Below are 20,242 nucleotides of genomic sequence, written 5' to 3'. Positions count from 1 at the left end.
CTCCTTGGAATTTTTTTTTATAGTTAAAATCACAATCTTCCGGTTAAATAATGGCGTGCGTTTATGTGCAGGCATCCTTCTTTGGCATCTCTTCCCGACTGTTTTAATGCCTTGATATATATACCGTAATCGCAGCTACCTGCTGTCAAAATGAGATTCCGTCTCACTTCTCCTGGTCTCAAAGCCAGGCTGTTAACCCCCACGCTGAACGTCTCAGCAGACATAGAGAGACGTGACTTAAAGGTATATAACTACCCCCCTTCCACCCACCCACCCACTCTCCCACACACACCTCCAATTACTGCAGCTTTTTTTTTTCTGGAAAACTCATCCCCATTACTTTGGCCCGGCTCGATCCTTATTAGCTATACCTGGTAGCATTTCATTGCCCTGTGCTCCCTTATCTTTTCCTAGACACCAGCCAAAGTCATTCCACCTCTCTTTCCTTCCCTGTGATGCAGCCCACCTCCTCTCACTCGAATGGAGCCCAGCCGTCGTGCTGAATATAGACGCTCATTATTGTGATTGGGGGGTTAAGGGCCTGAGTGCGCTGTGCGTGCGTCAGTGGAAGGTAAACTGTTAAGTGGGTGACAGGCCTCCTCCTCCAACAGACCAGCTGTCAGAGAGTCAAAGGACACCTAGGCTTTGGCTACAGCACCGCAGTCTCCGAAAGACAGAAAAAAATCTTAACATCCAACGCTAGAACTCGGAGTGTTTACTGCAGTTTTTAATTATGCATGCACCGAATAGAAATAGGTGCATTTCAGTGAAGCAGCAGCACCTTGTGTGTCCATTTTGTTTTTGGAGTATGTTTACATCCTAACCTCGTTTACATCCTAACCTTGTTTATATGTAAATACAGTGCCCATCGCCCTGCCCTGCCTCCCATGGCAGTGTTCTATGGTTCGTAATGAGAAGCTGCGGAGGGTTGGTCTATGTGTTTGTGTGTGCGTGTGTGTTTGTCTCTGTGTGTGTGTGTGTGTGTGTGTGTGTGTTTGTCTCTGTGTGTGTGTGTGTGTGTGTGTGTGTGTGTGTCTCTGTGTGTGTGTTTATGTGTGTTTGTGTGTGGGTGTGTGTGTATGTGTGTGTCGGTGGATAGGTCAGATGAAGCTCAACGGGGAGATAGAGAGGGTCTCCTCCACCCGCTGAAACCCACGCAGGTGCCCCCGCTGCCCTCCCGCCCAGGCCGTGAGAGTGGAGAGGGCGGCCGAGACGGAGCCACTGACACGGAGCTGGAGAGCTATCGACGGAAGGGCAGAGACCCACCTCTCCGGCCCCACAGCAGCGCAGCTCAGACAGGGGGTGGTCGCCTGGAGCTCATCACCCGCGTAGCGCGCGCAGCATCCACAGCATCCCCACGGCTCTTGGGTGCTGCTCAAAAGCCGATTGTTCCCCTAATACGCTACCATTTTTCACACAGAGGCTGGGAAGGCCAAAGTCAGTAATTCATCTCATTGATTTTGTGCCCCCACCACCCCTCCTCCTCTTTGAGCTCCTTCAATTCATCCCTTTTTTTCTTCCCATTCCGTATCCCATGAGCCCCTCAGCCGGCGGCCCCCAACACTCGTTAAGACGCTCGTTCATTTGCTTTATAGGCTTTTTTGAATCGTCTTTGTGTCGGTCTGCTGTTGCAGCATTTGCCCTTCTGCGTTTTTGTCTGAGATAAACCATATCTATCCCATCCCCGTGATTGATGTACATTTTTCTCATGCCCTCGAAGGTAGCTTTATATAGCAGGGATAGTGGCATGGCCCTTTAGGCTAGCGGTAAACAAGTGTTTAAATCTTCTCACTGGATTCTGCTGTTTTAACAGTCCTGTAATGAAATAAAGTGATTTAATGGGGCATTGTATGTCCCAGCGCTGGCTGCGCACACGGCCTTGCCTTTTGTGATTATTCAATAATTCATAACTGAGGCAGCATTTAAACGTTACGGGCGAAGGAGCTTTTGACAGAGTCTGCAGATGAGCAGGCACTTTCAAATTCACAATGCATGCCAACTGTAGCTCCCATCATAGAATTAAAACACACTGACCAGAGAGTTCAAAGGTTTCTGTGCTGCTCCTCAATTCTAGGTCAGTATGTTTTTACTTAAACACAATTAATTTATTCCTTTTTTTGCCCTGTACTGTGTTTTGAAATTTGGATAAGGACCATTGAAAGACGATTAATGGCATTCGGTTCCAGAGACGCCCACTTAGGTGGCAGTGACGTAGGTTATGCTTGTGGACTGAGATAAATATTTAAACAGCTGGACCTCACTGTCCGTTAGGAGGGATGCTCCTTATATCTCTACAGCTTTCGCCGTACGTCGCCACTACTCATTAACGTGTGTTGTTCTTTTACCCACCTCTCCCTGTGCTTATATGGGAGACTGACGATGGTGGTTGGGCTTTACTTGACATCAAAGACAGGCGATGAGAGGAAGACTCCACACTCTCCCAGCCTAATGCGGGGGCAGCCCTCTCCCATGAGACCTCCACACTCAGCCCCATCTCTGATGGACGGCTGTTTATCCTGAGTCTCCGAATAACCAGGGGTGGTGCCGTGGAGAGGGGTGGAGGATTCACACCAGCAAATGAAGCAGTAATGAACACATGAGGGCTTAGGAGACGGGTCCCCCCGGAGGGGATCAGTCAGCTTAAGGCTTCTGCCCGACGAGCCGGAGAGATAGTGCCCCAAGCCCTGACTCCTTCAGAAGCTCCAGGTGAGCGACAGGGACCAGATAGCACAGCACGAGGGACAAAAACAATTCTCCGGGGCTTCACACAATAGCAGTCTGAGGATAAGAGGAGCAGGCCCAGGGAAGTTTTCTGTGTCATGCATTCATGGTCAGACTGAATTCAGGCTTCCTCGTTTGGTACACCAATGCCATTCATTGCAAAGCGAAGGATGGCACTGATCACAATCCAACCTCTGTTGACTGGGGATGCTGCTGAGGATGTCAGTCAGCTAACTAAGAATGCCAGTTGTTGGTCACTGTCTTTTTTTTTTTGAGGGGGGGTTGTTCCAGATTATGTTCTATATGCTAAAATGTAATATGTTATAGGATTAACATAGAAAGTTTGAAGTTATTTATAAAGCAAAAGATATCATGGCATGTGTAGGGTTACGGTATGTTCTTTTACTTTATTCCCTTGACTGATAACTCTGAGCTTGTGCTTTTGGAGTAGATCCAAAGATTAGTTGAAAAGAGTATATTTATTCCTGACTTACAGACAGGACTGAATGTGTGCACTGAATGCTTGGTGGCATGGCAGGCGAGTGCTGGAGGTATGCAGTCTCTGGAATGGCATAAAGCATGTAATCCAGGCCTTCAATTTACACAGAGGAGTTGATTATGTCTGGAGAAAAGAGAGGGATGAGAGGGAGGACCACTGCATTGAAAGAGAGAGAGAGAAAGAAAGAGAGAAAGGCAAAGACAGACTCCACGCCTGCAACTGATTGCATCGCAAAAGCCCAAGATGGATTGCGGGCATCTTTCTACACTTGTGTGGTGTGAAATGCAATCAGCACAACTAACTCCTGCCTCCACCCCACCAAACACACTCACAACATACACATACACACACACACAAACAAACTTGCACCCCATGCCTGGTGCAAGATTGTTGCCGATGAAAATGGATGAAGCGGACGGCCGAGGCAGCGCGTGCTGCTTGTTGCTCGGTGGTCAGCGGCGAGTGGCTGAGACGCCTGTGATGGATGAGGAGGGAGATGAGCTCTGGCAGCCTTTGAAGCACACGAGTAGGTGCAGACAAGCAAGTGCACCGAGCTACCGAACTCTTGGGCATGTAAATATGAGAAATGATTTTGTCTTCGAGAGGCCTTCGTACTTACTGTAGTGGCAGAGAAACCTCCGCTGTGGAAGAGGCTGACAGAAAGTGTCGTAAGACTAAATCGATCTAATTATTTGTCTTTTCGTCACAGTCAAACATGGTTCTACCCATCATCCTCGTCAGATTGGCAGTGTTTATTTTAGGCCTCAGACAGTGATGGATCTCATGCTGCGAGGCAACGCTTACACCAGATCAGTCTCAGAAAGGAGCTTGTTTTATCAGGGGACAGTTTCACCCTCTTTGTTGTTTGTTTTCAAGGGCATATCTCTATCCATGTGCAGTAAACAGCTTGTAGTGCACAGCATGCAATGAAGTCAACCTGTCATCACAATTAAATGAGGCCACTGAAATTATAATTTTTGCAGTGTTACTACAAAATCCAGCTAAAATAGGAAAGCAACTAAAACTGTAAAAATATTTTTGATATATTGGGACAAAAAATACAACTTCAATGGCATAGTGAAAAACCATGAAACCATATTTCATGCCCCCCATATAACAGATGGTATTGATACATGAATTGCATGTTAAAGAGGGAAAAACACATTGTGTAGCTACAGTCAATGCCTTCACATTTGAAAGTAGATTTTCATGCCATAGTGACATTTTAGGCCCAAATCTCTCTTATTCTGGCTTGCATCATCTTCTGCATTGTTTGACTCCTACGCTTTGAGTCCTCAGGGTGTTCTGCTCCCTTATTTATTCCTAGTCAGCGGTGACAAATGCAGTGGGGTGGAGGGACGGTGCCCAGCGCTGACCCCCTCTCGTAAACATTTTGACAGAGGCTGTTTGATGGCTAGGGGAACTAAATTAGGATTTGATGCGCTCCCGTGGTTTGCATCACCAAACTGATGAACCGCTGTCAGCGTCCCCAGGCCATCAGGGAGCTCACCCCGGAGGACCAACGCTGTGATTAATCACCCGGAGAGCTATCGCTCACCCGCTGTTTCTTTCCTCTCTCTGTTCCCCTGTCCTCTCTCCTCTCCCTTCAGTTCAAAGTGGACGGCGAGTGGTGGACGTGGATCGACTACGAGCGCTTCCAGGAGCTGATCCAGGCCCACGAGGAGAGCGGTGGCGCCGCCAGCACCTTCTCGGCGGCGGACTACATGGCCAAGACGCCAAGCTGGGCCCTCTTCGGCGCCAGCGAGCGAGGCTTCGACCCTTTAGACACACGCTTCCAGCGGAAGAACAAGGCCAAAGACATTTCGGGCTGCTGATGCCAACTATCGCAGCAGACCTCACGTGACTTTTCTTCATAAATCAGGAGGCATTTAGACGCTAAATCTTTTCTCTTTTTTTTTTGTTTTGTTTAAGGGAGTCTCTGTCAGAATCCAGAGACTCTCTTTGAGCCAGACGTCACCGTGAACATAAAGCACTGGTTTAACAGCCACTTTTCATGATTATACTCGCTGACACTGGAACAGACCTGGTTGACGTTTTTCATTGATATTTGCCTAGTGAGAATGTCCATTTACTAAGGCTGTAGTTCATTACTCTCCTGCAGTTGTTAGACGTCCAAGCAGAATCAAGTTTTTATGAAGATTTCATCGTATCAGGATTCACTGGGTAGCCGACATGATAATACAGTGGCAAAGAACTGAATGTCTCTCACAGAACAATTAGCAAATCTGCTGAGTGGCAAAGACAGGGCTGCTAATAAGTCTTGTCATGTTCAAACGCCCTCCCTGTTAGCATGAGTGCTGGTCCTGTCATATAGCTTTTAATTTTTCTTATAGGTTGGGTCAACTTTTCTTGCACGCATACAGTATGAAGCTCAATGTGTGTTTTTCCAGCTTGTCTTTCTGATGTTTTGATCTGTCCATGTGTTTGGTATTATATATATATATATTTGTCCACTTTCCCTCCATTTTTTGTGTTTTATTTTTGTTTTAATTTCCCTTTCTTTCCCTTTTACTTATCCATGGTTTGTCCCAAAAGAGCCAGTATTTTTCTATATTTTTCCATATTTCTCGTTCCCTGTCCATTTAAGTTAATATAATGTTTTTGTAAGATTTTTGTCTCAAGAAAGTCACTGATTTTTCCCTGTCATTGTGATCATTCCACAAATTATATATATTTTTTTCCAAAATAGACCATGACCTGACTACCAATGCCAACTCAAAAGAGTAGTCAGAATTCCACATCAAAATACTTAAATCTAATGTCAATATTCCAGTTGTATTGTTCGACCCCTAAGGACTAAATGTATTTTTTCAGTGTGCACAAAAGCAAATATGGGCAAAAGTTATTGTCCCACACAGCACTAAATCTGTGACGTCAGTAATGTAGTTTGATTACATTGACGACATCATTTGAAATGTGGGTAAATGCAAAGGCAGAATGTTACTTGCCCCTGCCCTTTACTGTACATCAGAAGTGTCATATCCTCTCTGTAACAGCCCTCTTTAGTGAATCAAGCCTTAAAAATTAAGGCAACGTAAACTCTGGTAGCATTGGAACAACCACCAGAAAAATAGCCCTTCCCTAAAAAAAACCTCTGTGCTCTGAATGCCTGGGTGAGATTGACATTACTTGAGAAATGGATGTGCCATTGTGTGGAGATGTGTACAGTTTCACCAGCTTGAGATTTCTGCTCACTGTGCTCAAGTGTGCTCAAAATGACAGTTCCCTGACGGGCACAAGGAACTTTTGCCACAGCCAACCTAAGTTACTTTTTGTGGACGTTTGCACTTTTTTTGCAGGTTTCTGTGCTGAACACTTGCGCTGTCTCTCTCTCTCTCTTTCGTGCGCGCTCTGGCAGCTCGGCGTATCTGCCTCAGCTGCGATGGAGCCGCGTGTCAGTCAGCGATGGCTGCAGGGGCCGCCGACGGGTCAGCAGCTCCTTGCCGCCCGTTTCGACTCTTAATTACCCGCCTCATCGGCACTCCGGAACACCGCCGCTACCGCATTCCGCCCAGCTTTCCGAGAGCGGTAGGGCGCTGCAGGCAGGCGGAGATAATGGACCTGGTTTGCATGCGTGTGACTGAGGGGCCCCCGTCCCCAGGGTCAGCCTCAACCCTCCACCGCACTGCAGCGGTAGCCACCACTTGACCCGACAGTCTGCAGTCAAACATAATTGTTTCAGTTTTGAGTTTAAAGTTTCCTTTTCTTTTCTTTGCTTGCCTAAAGTTTTTGATTTCACTAGGGTACATCACTGATTGATTTGTGAACTTTACATTAAAGATGTAATAGATGAATGAAGCCATTTTTGAGTGTTGCTCTGATTCTCTTAGTTCAATGCCCTGCATGTTCTTTCCGGGAGTTTTCACACAGACATTAATTATGTTTAAACTGTAAGAGCGGATGATGAAATGTATTTTACATAACCATTTCACTGCGTTTCCGAGTATTTATAAAGAGGAGATTTTACCACACACCACTGAACTCTCTCCAGCTACGCTATACCTCTCAGCAACAGCAGAAGAGCTTCCAATTAACTTGCAGAAGAGTGCATAACACTTGAAGCAGCACTTAGGCGAAAAACTGTATACTTTAGCTATTTAACAGTCGATCCATCCTACACATCATTACTTCCTATACATCACATCATTCTTGAGAGGGTTCCGTATGCATTCATAAGGCTTCTGTTGTGATCTTCTCATATCAGAACATCTCGAGCTAATGAGGGGAGATGCTTCAGAGGGTTACTAGTAAGATTAGTACGAGTAAGATTAGTATATGTACTGTATGTAAGTACGGTTGCTATGTTTGGCTTGGGAACTGTGCAGATGCTCCACAGCTTTTATGCCCCCAGGGGTATTTGAACTTTGACCTTGGCACTGAAACGGGAGCAACATCCGTTACGTTTCCCCCTGTGCCGCTCGCATAGTGTCGTTACGAATGCCGATGGTGTCCGTCTCCCTGCATCCAGGAGCTGGAACGCTACTTGTCATTCGCACGCCGCTTCGGATTTATCTCACCGTTTTGATGCTTCTCAGGGGGTTTGGCGGTGACGGCGAGGAGAGGTGAAAGATACATCTCTCCACGATAAGTGACAGAGCACTATCGATTTTGTTATGGCCCTTTTGTCTGCAAATAAAAGGAGCCTTTCTGGTTCTCGGCGACCTGATCTAGGCTAATGTGCTCCTTTCTCTCTTACACACTTTTTAATCAATGCCTGGCCCCCCTGGAGAGCTCTTCACCCCAAAATATGCAGCATGTATATCAAATGAAGACATTTCATTACAGAGCTTAATTGGGTTATTTTCATCTCTGCACTGGTAGATAGAAAGCAGCAGTTATGTCCTCTACTTTAAAAACAAAAACGTCTTAATTAAGGTTTTTATTTGTCTGTAGGGTATTCATCTGTGCACAGTAGTGACAACTCCACCGTGGGGGTTGGCAGGGCATGCCTTATTTAAACTGAAAATAAGGGCTTGTTATAATCTCAATTTACTGTGTTTGTCTAATGCAGGTTAAGCAAAGGATCTGTTCTGACATTGGAAGCCATCAGTCTGAGCCTATTCTGTTTTTTGAGTCTCTGAATAGCAGCTGCCTGAATCTTACCTATACATATCACAGCCAAAATGCATCAAATTCAACTGCTCAGAGCAGATCAGATTATGTCCTTTTTTGCTTTTCGGTTTCAAGACACATCTTGCAATATGCATTTCCTTGACACCCCTTTCCAGCCCAAAGCCTGTCCACCCACCTAGAGCTAAAAATTCATCAACGGAATTTCAGAGAATATTCAGCTGCAAGCCTTTCTCCTCCAGTCAAGAGCACTGCTAGACATACGTGAGAGGGGAAAATGGGCTAGCTCCTCATCACTGTGCTTTTGTACACCTTCCCTGACAGTGTTAATGATGTCCGTGTCCCTGGAGCATAGCTTGTGTGTGCGATAATAAATGTTTGGCAAAGAAGAACACTAGAGCCTTGACCCTTCCTCTGAAGCCGCAGCAGCAACACCTCGCTGGTTTGGCCGTCATCATCAGCTGGGAAAAGAAGCACCTTGCCTCATTCAACCCGTCCCTGGCAGGTAAGTCTGCCGTGAGTCACACTATCATAGATTTACAATAAGGTTCAGAGTCTGTTGGTTGGGGGGGGGGTTATTTGTTTATGTAACATATCTGTTTCTCTGTGGTGTGGTTCCCTCAGCATAGCATAGAATTTATATTGTGTGTTGCCTGGTAACCACGCTGGAAGGACTTTGTATTCCTTGTTTTTGCAGTATTAAAAAAAAAGGTGGACAACTGTGTTTTTGTTTGTTTTCGTTAAGGCTATAAGCAGTGGCTATGGCTCACTTTTTGTTCATTGATCCACTAACAGTCATCACCATAGTTACAGGGAACATGTCACAGGCTCCTGCTTTGGTCATTGCATCAATGCCACTGCTGATGTGGACTCACTGCTGAACAGGCAATGGGGGAGGTGGAAAACAACGATAACCAAGTAATTTCACCACAAATGCCTGCAGTATTGCTCTCATGTAGATCCACAGAGAAACACTTGCTCTGCCTGTGTATATTCATCCTATTTATCCATCAATGAAAATCTTTTTTATGTTATCCTCAGCATCAAGATGCCAAAAATAATTTCATCAGAATGGTAGCACATATGGTGGAGAAACGGTATCAGCACCTCTCTGGAGCGTTTCTCCTCTGTCCACTGCCTCAGTTGCCCCTGCGGCTGTTTAATTTCATGTCTCCCTTCAGAGGCGCTTTTGCTATCACAGTCTTCTGCACTTGGCCGGTGGAACGGCAGCCTCGGCCACGAGTGGGGACTGGGAGCGGCTGGCCAGCCTCATTAAGTCCGCCTGGGCTTCAGATCCCATCCCCTCCCCTCATGCCTCTCTGCCTGCTAGCCAACATCAGAGAGACCTTACATCCATCGGTCGCCACTCTCGACACAAAGGAACCGCAGAAAACATATGGAGTGTGGGCTCTGGGCTATAGCTCTCTCCCTCTCACACATACACCAGATGCCTGGCTGCCCCGTCAAAGGCAGAGAGAGACTAAAATCATCCCAGACTCATTAAATTTTTTTGGGTTGCCTGCCCCAAACCCTCTTAGCACTCTGGTGGAGTCGCAGTGGAGTTGCAAGGTTTTTCAGTCTGATTGGATGTTTGACATCCCTCATAAAAGTCCTAGTGAAACGACTCCAAAAGCCATTGAAGCTCAGTTGCATTGTGTGCGTTATTGCACTCAGGGGTGATACTGCAGATGTGTGGGGTTTTTTGCGCAGGCTGGACATTCTCCTGCCCCTTGTAGAATTAGATGTGATATCTGCTAAATTAATTTGGGAGAGGAGGAGTAGCGTGGATGTTTGAATCATTTATCTCCCGAGACGGCCTGTCTCAAAATGGAGTCCTGAGTTATCACTGAGTTGGCACAGTGGCGTTTCTGCCTATTTTCACGACGACGCTTGCTGGCACTCGAGTGGCCTGGTGACAGGATCAGGATCAAGCAGTGGGACTTCCACAGCTAACACTGAACACTCATGGATCAGCTGATGACCGTGTGGTCCAAGCTCTACACAGGGGAGGGTGCCTCTGTGTCTATGTGTGTAAGTGTGAGTAAGTGAGTGTGTGTGTGTGTGTGTGTGTCTGTGTTTGAGTGCTGTAATGGCGCCTGCAGATGGCATAGGCAGCCCTGTTTCTGGGCAGACATAGTGGGGATGTTCTGGGAGCGACTGGGTCCTTGTGCTGCCTCCTTCCATCTGTTGGGCGTTTGGGCCACCGACAGCCTAGTGTGTAGAGCCGGAGGCTTCAGCGTGCCACCTATTTACACGCAGTCAAACTCCTACGACTTTTTAATCCCTCCATTTTCTTTCCCTCACATATGAAGCCATGAGGTGTGTGTGTGTGTGTCACTCTCTCTCTTTCTCTGTATGTGTGTGTATGTACAAGCACAACATGGAGGGACTCTGGGCTTTTTGTCAAGCAAACAGATTTTGACGGAAATGGAGCCAAATTGAAAGCCGCCCTCTGCCAGAGAGGAAATGACAGAAGCCGCCCAGCACAAATTAAGAGGAAGCTGACAGCAACCAAGACCCCCCCAACAGAACAGGCTCCCACTTACTCAGGGGAGGGGTGGGTCTGTGGATGGGGAGCAGAGAGTGTATTGTAAGTCAATCTCTGTAACGATAGCCCGTAATGAGAGTGTCTGAGTAGGGGTCCACTCAATCACAGCTTTATCTAAACATCTTTAAGCTGTAAATCTCCCACAAGGGCAGTGGCCTTATGTCTGCCAAACGCCTGTCATTACGGTCTGGTAATGGTTCTCCCTCACCACCTGATATAAGGGGCTCGGTGACCTGCGGAACAAGAGAAGAGGAGTAATGTTTAATAATGACCACCACTGGCCTTCTGGGTGACATTAAACCAGAGTCACTTTGCACACCTCTGGCAGTAAAGAAACATTTGGTTTAACTCCCAACATGGAGTCATGCGGTGTTGAGTATAGTGCCCTAACAGGAATACTTCATCTGCCACGTTGATGTTTTTTTGGCAGGAGATGTGGATGCTAATGAAGTGATAAACTTAGACTAATGTTTCACAATGAACCTAAATTACCTGAGAAAGTCACACGTTACCTGTCTCATTTTCACAATGTGTGAAGGAAACAGGTGGGTGTTCCAGAACTCTCATTCCACAGCTGCTAATTGTGATAATTGTTTTGGGTTTCTCATCTCTTGGGTCTTAGCCTGGTACTGCTGGGGTTACTTGTTATTGCCCTGAGGCAGATGTTATAACAATATGTCTTTATCCTGAGAAGTCTTTGTGTGTTTTTTGTTGTCCTGGTGTTGTGAAATAACTGTGCTTACATTAGCACCAGGCTCTCATAGTCGAGTCAACCACAGGATTAGCCCACAGCCATGCACTAAAATAATTTATACCACCTTGGACTTGGAGACCAGAGGTTTTATTACAAGCTTGAGTGCCTCCTGCGTCCACAGGAAGGAATGTCAGGTGGTGGGGAGGCTTACAGTTGTAGTGGGTGCAGGTGGTAAATGGGAGCTGTGAACTACTGCCTTGCAGCTTGTGCAATATTTTTCATTTGTATGCTTTGTGCATGCACAGGCCGACTGACACTGCATTTTAATTGTCTCCCAGCTTTCCTGAAGTCTCCCATGCCCGAGAGATGTCATGGCCGTGGATTTAATTGTTTGAGAACTGTGTGGGTTTTGGAGGAGAGGGCAGGACGAGACAGAAGTTACAGATGATAATCAAGGCGGACGAGCCTCTCGCCAGTACTGTGATCCTGCCTGGCAGTGCTAGTGGTGCCCAGAGCCAGCATCCTGCAGGTCCACAGGCCTCATCCAGGGGGCTGCCCTGTGTGTGTGCGCGCACTTGTGCGTGCGTTTGTGCATGCATCCGTGTGTGTGTGTGTGTGTGTGCGCGCACTTGTGCGTGCGTTTGTGCATGCATGTGTGTGTGTGTGTGTGTGCGCGCACTTGTGCGTGTGTTTGTGCATGCATCCGTGTGTGTGTGTGTGTGTGTGTGCGCACTTGTCCGTGCGTTTGTGCATGCATGCGTGTGTGTGTGTGTGTGTGTGTGTGTGTGTGCGTGAGTGTTTGTGTGTGTGTGTGTGGGGTCCAGATGCAACGTCCAAGGCTCCTGGGCCCCAGGAGGGGACTGTGTGTCCAGTTGGCTCTTGCATGAAAGAGCCTGGCAGCCTGGATGAAGGGCCAGGAATAGCCTGAGAGCCATAAGCCATGGCAGCCCTGGGACGAGACGGGATCGAAGGCGTCCTTGCGAGCACGCTGCCAGGTGACACAGTGACATGTCAGGTCGGCTCTCTGCAGGCCCTCTGGAATCGCCATCCCCTTTCGTCTGACTCGCCCGTGCGCTCACCTGGTATTGTTGAAGCAGCTGAACGAGGAGTGCCGCAGGTGGAGGGAGGATCATGCCAGAGGGACTGTCACCTACACCTGAGTATGAGTGCCCCAACCAACACAGCAATTGTGATTTTCACACGTAATTATGCTTTTCAGGTTCTGAGTGGGCTGCGCTTCAACAGCGGCGCCGTTCTTAAGAGGGAACAAATGAAAATGACGCTCTTCTCACTCTGAGCTCACTCTGCACTCAGAATCCTGTCCGTTTTTCCACTCGTGGAGGGAGACTGTGCCAAGTGCTGACATGCAATCAGTTTCCTTTTTTATCTCCACGGGAATAAGAAGGGTAGAGTATAAAAAGAACAGCCCTGGTACAAAAGAGATACTCATTTTAAAACACTGTCTGAGTGCAAGCTCAGAGGGATCTGTTCATGACACGGCGATGTTTCAATGAGGGACAAATGGCCTCGTTGAGTCCTCTCTATCTGTCTACCTGTCCGTCTGTCTGTCTGTGTTATATCTATCTATCTTGTCTACCTGTCTATATTCAATGTCTTTGTGTCTTTTGCAGAGACTGATAAAGTGGTTGTTTTTCAGTATATTTGTTGGCCTTGCCTGGTTGAGAATGGCTATCAGATGTACTGTTGGCTTGTTGACATGTTGAAATATACCCCATTCAGCGGGCTCAGAATCATGACAGTGGATAGCTTCTTATTAGGAGCTACCTCATGGAGAGCCCAGCCCAACACCTGCACGTCATCTATCTTCCCTGCAGTGTGTGTCCGTGTCCGTGTGTGTGTGTCAGACTCTCCAAATGGCACTGATTCCCTATCCTGTGCTATGGGGTCTCCCAGTTTTTCCTTGTCATGCGAGTCATTACCCCTCTACCATCTCCTCATGATGCCTGATCTGATTAACTGCACTCTGTGTGACAGCTTCTCTTCTCCTCTTGTTACACCGGACCGTAATGTATTTCTGTGGCGCGTTTTCGTTGCGAGATATGATTTCTCGCCGTAGCGAGGGAGGCTCAATGTGACATTGTCTCTGTTGTCCTCTTTGTAATTGAGTTTACCTCAGCTGGAGACACACACACTCTGATTGATGGGCAGCTGTGAGAGCTGCACTTATTTAACGGGTGGGTTTTTTTCCCCTCAAATCATAATTGAATTGGTCAAATTTGATTCCATATGCTAATTCCGCTGCCAGAATGCTCAGTGGCGGCCCTGGATACGGACTCCGATGCTCCATCTCTGTCAGTTTTTCTGGAAAGTTCCGCATTTTCGTTGTTGTGTGCAGCCCTTACACGGGTCCTGGGTGCAGGCTGGCTGAGGTGGCTGCGTGTGGTGGAGAGTGGAGTTGGCCTACATTCCTAATGAGAATGGATGAGTCTCAATTTGATCTCATCGCTCAACCGCCCAAGCCATCTCCGTCAGCCAGTGACCCGCCATGCTCCTTAGTGCAAACTCACCACAGCCCAATACCAAAACAACCCACTATTCTATTATTACACTCAGTCAGATATGCAGTACAGCCTCAGATGAACTTGGATGGTGCTGTACAATACCATACAATATCATAGCATTACAAGTAGACTACAAAGGAATTGCATTAGCAGATCCCTCCTACTGAGCAACAGGAAGGCGATATGAGTACTGGGACATTTTGGGAACACATGTCAGATTCACTGAGGCAAACATATTCAGAATCAGACGTATTTTCCTCAAGATGATGTGCTCACAGTCTTTAGAAATTTCATACGATGGCACTCCAGAGCTCAACTGATTCCCTAAGGGATGGTCTTTCTTCTTCTCCCTTTGCAAAATAACTCTGTGAGCAGATGACACAAGTGCATAGTAAGCTTAGTTGCTGGAGATGTTCAGGATCTCTTTCCGATGTCTGCGACAGAGCTGCGACTCTCCGTGACTTGTATTGTCTTCTGAAAATCCCATGAAACTCCGGAGAGTCTGATTCATGCGCGTGGCCTGTGAGTCAGCATGTGGAAGCGTGTGAGGGGGATTCTAATTATCACTCCATCATATCACTATGCTGTTCCCTCTCTCCGTCTCCTTTACTCTCTCTCTCCCTCTCCTTTACTCTCTCTTCCCCCTTAGGTTACTCTGTGTGGTCACAATGCTCCTGGTAAACTGTGAATTGACCAAACCCCTTTTGTGCAGTATCAGTGAACTACTTTGTCTACAGCGTCCACATCCAGTATATAACCTTTATCTGCTGCAGGGCCGTAGTCACCAAAGACATTGAGGGGGACGTGTCCCCCCCCAATATTCAAATATGACCAAAATGTCCCCCCAATATTTGGACATAGAAAAAGAAAGAAAGAATAAAGCGCTATACTAGGAAACCAACACGTATCTGAAATGTAATCAAACGTAAATAACGCACAAAGTAGTGACCTATGGTTCCAGAGTAGCCTACACCCCTGAGTGGTTTGTCCTGGTGATTTTCCGTTTTTCGTTAGTAGCGTGTGCTATCAAAAGCTTCCATTTACTGCACCCTATGGTGAGGTAGGGCTGTCAACAATATCGCAAAAGCTACTTTTAATAATAGTTTTGCATGGTAGGAACTGTATTGAAATTCTGTTTGGGGGTCCCTCAGACCCCACCACAGATTTGGTCCCCCCCAATGTTGACATCATGACTACGGCCTTGATCTGCTGTATCTCTCAATTGCTCCAATTAATGTATCATTCAGCTTACTCTTGCACTATAATATTTACTGTGAATTTGGCTCCTGTAAATACTCATGTATATGTATGAGGAGGGATGCAGACTTGATTTATATCTTACTTTCTATGAGCAAGCCCTGATAAATAGGTTTGGTACAACTTAGTTTTTGACCCTAAACACTTGGGGAGAAGAACAAGAGCCCAAAGTCTTCTGTTGCCAGCTCTCTTTTGTTGCCAGCTCTCTCCCAGTCTGTCATCATGAGGGGTGATGCCTGTACTACATGTGACTTTATGACCAGGGCTCCTCTGGAACCGTATAAGCTGAGCGAGAGCTTCTGTAGACTGGGGAGTCTTGGGAGCACTTGGATCAGGCTTAGGACTGTTGCTGAATGCTGAGTTTTCTTGTTATGGTTGATGCACGCGCGCACCACACACACTCACACACTCATAAGTACACACACATTCATAAGCGCACACATACACTCATACACACACACACACACACACACACACTCATAAACACACACACACTTCTAATCGTCTCAGCAGACTCTCGGAGCCGAGTTGGATGCTGGCCCCTCTCCCAACTCTGTGCCCAATCCTAACGGACAGCTTTTTAAAGGAAGAGTGATTGTAATGGGCCGAGAAAATGATGGCTTTTCAGGAGAGGCCTCTTATTGTACACAAGCCCCTGGAGAGGCATTAGCCCACATCCGTGTTGCCTCGCTAATTCCTACAATGGGAGAGACCTCTGCACATAGAGTATGTAAAACTCCCCACATATTATTGGACTGATATATTATAGATTTGTTTTGGTTGAGGTTTGTGATACATACCATATTTAGTTTGTGATACATACCCAGATTTAGATCTTTAAAATAAAAAAAATAAAAAAATGGATTAGAATTGCACATCAGATTACAATATCAATGTTACAATATTAAATATAGACTGGTTTTCATTAAGTATTTATAAAATAAGCAAATATGACATCTACCCATGCTTTAGGGTGTGCCTTGAGTGTTAAACAATAGAACAGCCCATGCTTCTGAAAAATCTTAGTGCTGCTGCAGTTTCTCTCATTAGGCTGCAATTCATCATTCAACTGGTGCAACCAATTAGATGTAGCCCCAATAATACACCCATCCAGCGCTTGTCTTGTAACCATGTTAGCTGTAGACAGGCCAACATGCCTGGACGTGACCCACATGAAGGTATCAGGTAAACTGCAGGCGAAGCACGTGACCTACCTCGAGTAGCAATCGTGCTTTCATCGATAAATCAGTGAGCAGAGGCCAAGGCAGAGCTGTCTGTGCAGGTGCGGGTAAATAGACCACAGCTTCAGATGAGCCGTCAATCTTCCCTGAAACTATAAAAACTCTATGATCTAGGTAAGAAGCATCGCTTATTTCAAAATAGTCGTTGACACGAATATTGCCCACTTCACACACTGAGATAAAGGCTAAACGGTTCGAGTACCTGGCTTTATGTTAGCTTGTGTAGTCATCCAAATAGTTTATGTGTTTCACAAAAATAGTTGATGTGTTTCATCAAGAAAATAAGGTGAAGAACAATTGTTGCACATCAGTCGCTATAGACTATACGTGAAGTTATTTTCCCGACAGCGCGCGCATAAGCGACCATTAATGGTTAATTTTGTTTGAACATTATAGTTGCTCACTGATATGACTGCTTTGTAAAACGTCATTTATGTGAAGTTATCAGAGGGTTTGAGCTATTCTGTGAAGGAAGAAATGCCTCGTCAGATTAATGTTTTAATGTTTGAAAAGCTTTGTGAAAACATTTGTATTTTTTACTGTTCAATGGAATTTTCCTCATTCATGTTTTGAACACTAATCGAGTGAGATATCAGTGTTATATCTAATGAATTATAAAATGATTTGATGAGTTGAAAAATCACCACACATCAAATCATTTGGGGGTGGCTCCCTCTATTTAACACACACCAGCCACCAGTGAGCCAATAGGTAGACTACCTATTGTTGGCTGTGTGGGTTGATTAATGACCAGCGCTTGGTCAGTTTGTCCTTCACAGCAATTCAGGGGTTAATATTTTTCAGTCGAAGAAATATGACACAAATCGGCACGGGAGAGAGCGCAATTTGTTTCTGTCTCATGCAAACACTGCGATTATCGTGAAAAAATCACGGACATAGTCGAACTTGGCAGATTTATTGATTGGCTTTTGGAGGACTTGCAGCGATTACAACCTTTCCTCAAGGCGGTTTGGAGATACAAGTTACATCTGTGCATTTGTCAACGAATAAAGCTAGTTAGGAAAACTCATACGAGTATGTTTGGGAAGAATATAGCCTACTGAGATTATGAGGATACAACTGGGTCATTAAAATTGATGGGAGTTGGACGAAAAGTGCAACTGTTCGATTGATTGAGCAGGAACGAGGGTATTGCCGTCCCCAGTGCACATGGACTTGCTATCTGGGAAAGAGACCAATGCATCCTGTTGTTCTAATGGAATAATATCTGCACATTCTGGATAGGAATGATCTGTCTGTCTATTGTTCTACACATCTAAATATATGAGCGCATATATTGGTGAATCAACTGGACTTCAGTTTGACAGCGCTGGGACGCAATAACGACGCACATATAACAAGGATTAAAGATTAGATATTCATACAGGTAAATCGTTAAACGTTGTACGTCTATTGTATTCGAATTTTCCAGACTTGTAACCAATCTTGCCTTGAAAATAACGTTTGTGGTGCAGATATCACGTTAGTACACCTGTTGTTATTGAAATTGGTTTGTCCTTTGCAGGGCTCACCGCCTGGCCATTAACGCTAAACTTTGAATGGAAACCTTTGATTAATTCCAGCACTCAGTTGAATGTACGTTTCTGTCGATGCTAGAATGATCTATTACTGTCATTTTTTAAACTGTGTTATTCGTTCTGTTATGCAATCGAACATTTAATTTATTCTCCGACATGCGTAATTTTCACACATTTGGAAACTACCATTTTGATACGAACGTTCATATGCATACGATTCTACCTGATTGTTGTTTATTTATTTATTTGTTTATTTATTAATTTGTGTACTTCATGTTAAATGATAAATTAATTTGTCAGTTTAGTCTACAGGCTGTGACATTGCGTGATATTATAAGGAAAATGAAATCAATTTTTTTTTTCTAAATTCGGTATCTATAGAGAAACATTTTACCTTAAAGTTGCACAATATGATGTGTTTCAATGAAGTACAGCCTTGATGTGAGGCTTTGTTTAAGTGCGGGATGCAGGCAGGCAATAGAGAAGTGTTGTAACTCACATCTGCCAGTTGAAGCGGCTGCGCTGGCGCTGAAAGCGTTTGCTTACGGTAATAGGAGAGGGGAGAGGTGTGCGCGGCTGCTGTTAACGGGCTGAAGGATTCCGCTCTCACAAATCATTGTGGAGCACCTTGTGTCCAAGCAGCAGCAGCCGGCGGTGCTGAGAGAGAAAGAGAGAAAAGGAAGGGGGGGCTGCACGGGGCTCTGCCACTGAGGCTCTGTCTAATGAGCCTGCTGTTGCTGCCTACTCGTCCCTCATGTGAAGTGCAGGTCACTACAGACTGAAGGGAGTCAGTGAGTGACTGGCTGACTGAGTGAGTGAGTGAGGAGACAGAGAGAGGTGGAGAAAGAAAGATAGCGTGAGCGTGAATGACTGCCCGATGCTGCTTTGGGAGAAGCACAAATTTGGGAGGCAGTAGTTGGGCTGAGCCGTCCAGGGACAGCCAGCCTGCCTGCCTGACTGCCTGCCTGCCAGCCAGCCAGCCCTGCTCACATAGCCTCCGCACCAGCGCCTGATGGAGGTCACAGATCCAGATCCAGAGCCTCGGACGGAGGACGGGGAGGAGGGAGAGGGGCCGTGCCTCAGCGAGAGTAGCCGGACAGGGAGCCCTCTGGAGGAGCCAGCCCTGCTGCAGCACCCCTCAGACTGTGATCAGTATGGGTAAGCTGGAGCCGGAAAAGAGCAGAGCAGAACAGAGCGCTGCCAGAGCTGCACTCCCCCCATCCCCACTGCTTGGGGAGTGGATGCAGCAGGCTGCTGGGTCTGGGAATGTTTTTGTTTTTCACCATGGTGTTTATGAGATGGATGTGTTTGTAAATGGAAATTATTGCCTGGGGGTACGTAATGACCGTTGAGCCACTAATATGTCCAGTTTGTGAGGGATGAAGGGAGTTATCATTGAAAATGGGAATGGTCGCCTCTCACATGCTGAGTCTCTCTCAGTTTGGCTGTGACTATTGGTTTGTGTATGATGTGAGGACAGCCCTGGTGCAAGCTCTCTTCTCAGATGTTTTCTTAAGTCAACACTGTGGGGGGGAAAGAGGGAGGGGGTAACATTGTGTGCTGGAGGTTCTGTGGCATTGGAACACTGCCTTCCAAGCCTTTTATTGTGATTAGTTCATTTTGAGAAAGGTCTGTGTAGTGTCTCTTAAGATGGTCAACAGCTGTTTTGTTTTGGCTCTAGAGTTATTTGTGGTTGAAGGTGATTTGGAAGGCAAGTGTGTGTAAGGTGCACACGGAGTAGCACTTGGCCTGTGCTGCTATTGAGTTCCGTCAGGCTGGAAATAGTGCTGGACCCTCACAACAACACAAACAAAGAGTTGGAGATCGATTGGTTGTTGGTTTTTTCTTTTCTCACCCAGCTTTTGTCCTCAGACATGGGATTGATTTGGTTTCCTGCTGGTCCACTTGGATCAGAGGTTCTGCCTCTTTGTTCCTCAGAATTGTTGAAAATATGTTTTCTTGCTGTAATGACCAGAAAGGCTATACTGATGCAGAATGACCTTGAGTGTGTTATCCTCATATGTTATATGCTCAATTATGTTTGTTAAATATCCATCCAAGAAAGATAGTGTTTTGCTCTAGAAATAGTTTAAATTTGTTCCCCATTTCACATTAGATTTAGCAAACTCAC

At 46.0% G+C, this 20,242-nt stretch overlaps 2 protein-coding genes across 5 annotated transcripts in view; both read left to right on the top strand.

Annotated features, from left to right (window-relative positions):
• tyw1 (tRNA-yW synthesizing protein 1 homolog (S. cerevisiae)) overlaps positions 1–7,043 on the top strand; it is a 58,725-nt gene extending 51,682 nt beyond the window's left edge. Inside the window, exon 17 of the mRNA XM_048264448.1 lies at positions 4,831–7,043. Coding sequence (XP_048120405.1) covers positions 4,831–5,055 — 225 coding nt within the window. The 3' untranslated portion in view covers positions 5,056–7,043. The remainder of the gene's footprint in view (positions 1–4,830) is intronic.
• Positions 7,044–8,544: 1,501 nt separating this feature from the next.
• The window catches only part of caln1 (calneuron 1), a 56,315-nt gene continuing 44,617 nt past the window's right edge, over positions 8,545–20,242 (top strand). The window contains exon 1 of one of the 4 annotated variants that reach the window (XM_048265434.1): positions 8,545–8,816. Coding sequence is in view for 1 of the 4 variants with exons in the window: in XM_048265431.1 (XP_048121388.1) it covers positions 19,124–19,269 (146 nt within the window). In the remaining 3 variants the exon portion in view is untranslated. Of the gene's footprint in view, positions 8,817–16,522; positions 16,688–17,341; positions 17,961–18,721; positions 19,270–20,242 lie in introns of those variants that run through there. The other 3 variants (XM_048265433.1, XM_048265432.1, XM_048265431.1) reach the window with 3 other exon arrangements.

Source organism: Alosa alosa, chromosome 15 (genome assembly GCF_017589495.1).
Source record: "Alosa alosa isolate M-15738 ecotype Scorff River chromosome 15, AALO_Geno_1.1, whole genome shotgun sequence".
Classification (NCBI taxonomy): Eukaryota; Metazoa; Chordata; class Actinopteri; order Clupeiformes; family Clupeidae; genus Alosa; species Alosa alosa.
This window is presented reverse-complemented; position numbering and strand designations above follow the sequence as displayed.